Source organism: Akebia trifoliata, unplaced genomic scaffold (assembly GCF_017979445.1).
Source record: "Akebia trifoliata isolate Shusen 1 unplaced genomic scaffold, ASM1797944v1 Contig00940, whole genome shotgun sequence".
Classification (NCBI taxonomy): Eukaryota; Viridiplantae; Streptophyta; class Magnoliopsida; order Ranunculales; family Lardizabalaceae; genus Akebia; species Akebia trifoliata.
Genome location: NW_028237353.1, coordinates 2251 through 7589, shown reverse-complemented (window position 1 = coordinate 7589; position 5339 = coordinate 2251). Strand labels below are relative to the sequence as shown.

Sequence of the window (5339 nt, the reverse complement as noted above, 5' to 3'; positions counted from 1 at the left end):
TAAAAATAAGAATGTTCTTTTCTCCTTGGCTGGTTAGGCAGCCTTGGGCTTGCCATAGGAAGGGTGTAGTGTCACTTTGACACCATTATGCATGAAAAAATAGGTGTTGGCTTTGCCCTAATAAGTGACATCATTATCATGAAGCCAAGGCCTTCCCAAGAGGACGTGGCATACTTCATTGGGACGATGTATAACTTCACCCTTATATTGCCCAATGTGAAAAGAAAGGATGCATTGGCTGATCACACTCTTTTTTGCATTTATCACCCACCCAACCTACCTAAGGTGTTGTGTAGTGAGTAGCTTGAGTGCATATCAACCATGTATTTTATCCTTTGAATATAACAAAAGAATTTTAGAAAAGAAAAGTCAAACCTCATAATGAGAGCTTGGCATATATTTATAATCAATAAAAAGGGAATAGACATAAATGCCCTTACAAAGAAATAAACTGAAATAAACTAGTATTAGTAAAATTAGAACTAACTATCTATCTTAATATTTCCAATACTCCCCCTCAAACTGGGGTAAATATATCAACTAGACCCAGCTTGGCGAGATGAGAGTTTGTGACAGAAGGTCCAACAGACTTTGTAAGCATATCGACTAGTTGATCTGAAGAAGAAACAAAAATTGTCTTAAGTACACCAGATCGAACTTTCTCCTTGAGAAAGTGAACATCAACCTCAATGTGCTTAGTCCTTTCGTGAAGGATTGAGTCAGATGCAAGCATGATAGCAGACTTGTTGTCACAAAACAATGAACAGGAACCAATAATAGGAAATCCCAACTCTATTAGCAAAGATCTAAGCCAAAGAAGTTCACATGTGCCAAGGGCCATAGCACGATACTCAACTTCAGTAGAGGAACGAGAAACCACACTCTGTTTCTTACTTTTCCACGAGATAAGGTTATCACCATAGAAAGTACATAAATTAGATGTAGATCTTCTATCTGTAAGAGAACTCGTATAATCAGCATCAGTGAAACATGACAGATGTGACTGAGCAATAGATGAATAAAATAAGCCAAGACCAGGACGAGACTTCAAGTAGCAAATGATACGATACACGACATCCAAATGAGAGGTACGCGAAGCATGCATAAACTGACTAACAACACTAATTGCGAAGGTTAAATCCGGTCTAGTGTTAGTCAGATAAATCAAACGGCCTACGAGTCTCTGGTAAGATGAAGGGTCAGATAAAAGTTCCTCAGATTCAGCATGAAGATGATGATTCTGATCCATTGGGGAAGAGACGGGACGACAACCAAGCATACCAGTGTCTTGAAGAAGATCTAATGTATGTTTATGTTGAGATAACGAAATACCACGACGTGAACGGGCTATTTCTAGCCCCAAAAAGTACTTAAGAGGACCTAAGTCTTTAACCTCAAAAACACTACCCAACTGTCGCTTAACCCTGTCAATCCACTGTGCATCATCTCCAGTTACTATAATATCATCCACATAAACCAAGACTATGGTATTGCGGCCATCTATTCCATGTCGAATAAAACAAGTATGGTCAGAGTGGCATCTGGAAAAACTCATAGATAAAATAACCTCAGAAAAACGTTGGAACCAGGCTCGCGGAGATTGTTTCAAGTCATACAGAGATTTAAGAAGGTGACATATTTTCCCAGAATACTCCCCTTGAAGACGAAAGCCAGGATGAGGATCCATATAAATGACCTCTGTCAGATCATCATTGAGAAATACATTCTTCACATCAAGTTGGTGAAGGGGCCATGAATGACAGGCTGCTAAAGATATAAGTAAACGGACAGTAGATAGTTTGGCTACAGGGGCAAAGGTGGCTCCAAAGTCCTTTCTTGGAGTCTGCGTAAATTTCTTAGCAACAAGTCGAGCCTTGTAGCGATCAACAGTACCATCTGCGAGATACTTGACTATGAAAACCCATTTACAACCAACAGTTCACTGCCTAGAAGGAAGAAAAATAAGATTCCAGGTGTGATTCCTCTATAATGCATCCATCTAAATAGTCATGGCTCTAGTCCACATAGGATCACGTAAAGCCTCAGATACAGATCGAGGAACTCGAATAAAGTCTGTGGTGGTAAGGTAGGCTCGATAGGAAAGAGAAAGACCCTGATAAGAAACAAACTGGACGATAGGGTGATCAGTAACACATCCTCGCTTACCTTTGCCAAGTGCAATAGGTAAGTGAGAGTTAGAAATAGAAGGAGTAGGCGTAAATGTAGAAGGGGATATACATGAGTCCAAGGAGGAGGTTGGCAAAGTTTGAGAGGGGGGAGGGCGACGAGAGTAAACTTGTAGTAACGACGGCGAAGATGAAGATGGAGAGAAAACTGGAGATGGTAGTACTATTGGAAAAGAATCTTGCAAAGGAGAAGAGTCCTACAAAAAAGAGGAAATCCAAAAATATGAAACAGTTTAAAAAAAAGTGACATCCAGGGAATGAATAATACGATGAGAGAGGGGATCATAGCATCGATACCCCTTTGAAATAAAAGAATAACCCAAGAAGACACAACGGGTAACTTTGTTATCTAGTTTGGTGCGATGAGGAGTTCTATGCTGAACAAAGCAAGTATACCCAAAAACTCTAGGTGTAATAGAGAAGAGAGTGCTATCAGGTCGAAAAACATGAAGAGGCACCCGTCCCCCTAAAGTACGACTCAGAACACGTTTCAGGAGAAATGCAGTAGTAAGAACTGCCATATTCCAATATGACTTGGGAACATGCATCCCTTGCAAAAAGCAATGGACGATGTTCATGAGGTGACAATTCTTACATTTCGCCACCCCGTTTTGCTCAGGACTGTATGGGCAGGTTAACTGATGAAGCATACCACGCTCATGGAGATGGGAGCGAATCCCATCAGAGATATATTCCCCGTCATTATCTGTTCTAAGAGATTTGACGGTAATGTTGTATTGAATTTGAATCATTTTAAGGAAAGTAACAAAAATAGGTATTACTTTAGAGCGAGAACGCATTAAATAAACCCAAGTACAACAAGAATAGTCATCATTGAATGTAACATAATACCTATGACCATTAAAAGCAGTAATAAGGGAATGCCCCCACACATCAGAATGAACCAAATCAAAAATAGTATTAACTCTATGCATGCGAGGAATATAAGAGGTACGTGTGTGTTTAGAAAGCTCACACACAGCACACTGAAATTTGTGTCCACTACAAGATTGTTTTAAAGTAGGAAATAATGAACATAAGTGTTGAAAATTAACATGTCCTAAGCGAGTATGCCATAAGTCTAAAGTCTGAAAAGAGAAAGTATGATGTCCAGTGAGTGGGAGCACGGAAGCTGGGGTAGCAGTAGGTGGAGCTTCAAACACGTACAACCCATCCCTCTCATATCCCTTGCCAAAAATCCTCCTCGAAGTCAGGTCCTGAAAGACACAGTGGGTAGGAAAAAAGGTTACAAAATAATTAAGCGATTTTGTAATACTACTAACAGACATAAGGTTAAGAGATAAGTGTGGAACATGGAGAACAGAATCAAGAGGAAAACCAGGGGTTAAAGATATAATACCCTTAATGTGAACAGGAGTAAGGGATCCATCAGCAAAACGAACTTCTTTGTGAGTCGTAGGAAAAATAGAAGAATTAAAATGATTGGACTCACCGGTCATATGATCAGAGGCACCAGAGTCAATAACCCAGGTCAGAGGAGCAGAGCCAGATTGAGTGGCATGAAATGCAAAAGAGGTACCTGGAGGAGTGGTAACAGATGTGACTGTTGAGGATGAGGAAGTCTGAGCCTGGAGCTGATCAAGTACAATAACTACAATCTGTGTCTGAAGATGTTGCAAATCAATATACCAAGGGAAGCATGATCAACAGATGTAGATTCCATAACAGCAGCACGGGGCTGTCCCCCAGAAGATCTCAACAGGTGAGGATAGAGCTGAAAACAGCGGGCCTTCTCATGGCCAATCTTCCCACAATGACCACATATAAAACCACTTCCTTTTCCACGCCTACGGCTCCCACGGCCTCTATTCCCGGATCCTTGAGTGCGAGAATTAGAAAAACCTGAATTGGCTACAAGAGCCATCTGATTTGTATTTGGAACAGAGATAGGGACAGATGACTGAGTCTGAGAAGGAATGACACGGCGACGACGCTCATTGCTATCAATAGTCGTAAATGTCTCAAATAATGAAGGTAGAGGAGTGGTATTAAGGATTTGGGTATGCAATGCCTCAAACTCAGGGTATAAACCCATGAGGAACTGGTATGTCTGATGTCGAACAATCCTCTTGACCACATACCCGGCTGTCTCTATAGATAACTCGGCCATAGACTCATAGTGCGAGAGTTCCTCCTAACGGGACTGAAGGAATCCAAAATAATCTGCAACACTTTGATTTCCTTGGGTAGCTTGAGCAATATCCTGGTAAAGTTCATAAATCCTTGAGTCATTACGAGCATGTGCATATGTCTGAGTGAGAGCTGACCACAAAGAAGAGACAGTCTCATGATACATAAACATAGTATAGATGCGTTGCTCCATGGAATTGAACAACCAACCAAGAATAGTGCAATTATCGATTTCCCATTCTTCAAATTTGGGATCAGTGGGAGGTGGCTTCGGAATACTGCCTAATGACCAACCAGATTTTCCTCGACTACCCAAATAAAGTCGTACAGACCGAGACCAGCTCTGAAAGTTACGACCATCTAACGGGGCATTAGTGATACGCTGAACAGAGAAATTAGCCCCAAGAATGGTGTTAGATTCCTTAGTCTCGTGAGTCGTAGTCATTGCACACTATGAAAAAAATAGAAACTTTGGATTGAAGGGAGATCTCCCGTAATCGTACTGTCTAAGTCCAAATAATCCTCTATTACTATTGTGAGGTTGATCCAACCAAAGTAATTGCTGTAGCAGTTAGTCCAAAGAATTGTAGGCTGATCGTAAGTAAAATACAGACCTGTAGAGGTCTACTGTTGCTGTCACAAGGTACTTTAGAGCATGTAGATAGAATTGAAACTCAGATAAGGACCTACTGCAACAATCGTAGGTCTCTATATGTTATCTAGATTTGATCGAAGGCACTGTAAAGTATGTAGGTTGAATCGTAACTCAAGTAAAGACCTATTGCTGCTGTCGTAGGTTACTATGGGTTATTTAGATCTGATCGCAAGCACTCTAGAGCATGCAGGTTGAGTCGTAACACAGGTATGAGCTAACTGATGTTGTCATAGGTTAATGTAGAACATCTAGATCTGATCGCAGCTTGTATACAGGCCTATAAAACCTTACTATTGCTGTCGCAGGGCACTCTAGTGCTTGTAGGGCTGATCGCAGGTAGTATATGA

At 40.9% G+C, this 5339-nt stretch overlaps 1 protein-coding gene across 1 annotated transcript; it reads right to left on the bottom strand.

Annotated features, from left to right (window-relative positions):
- Nucleotides 1-4341: 4341 nt before the first annotated feature.
- Nucleotides 4342-4782, bottom strand: LOC147380836 (uncharacterized). Its single transcript, XM_086431179.1, has 2 exons — nucleotides 4548-4782; nucleotides 4342-4469 (listed from the first exon to the last, which is right to left on the bottom strand). The coding sequence occupies exons 1-2, from the start codon at nucleotides 4780-4782 to the stop codon at nucleotides 4342-4344; spliced, it is 363 nt and encodes a 120-aa protein (XP_086287305.1).
- Between the last annotated feature and the right edge of the window lie 557 nt (nucleotides 4783-5339).

Coding starts and splice junctions, on each gene's coding strand:
- LOC147380836 (XM_086431179.1), bottom strand. CDS start 4,782: ATGACTACGACTCACGAGACTAAGGAATCTAACACCATTCTTGGGGCT. Junction 4,470..4,547: donor CGATAATTGCACTATTCTTG/GTTGGTTGTTCA, acceptor CTTTGTGGTCAG/CTCTCACTCAGACATATGCA.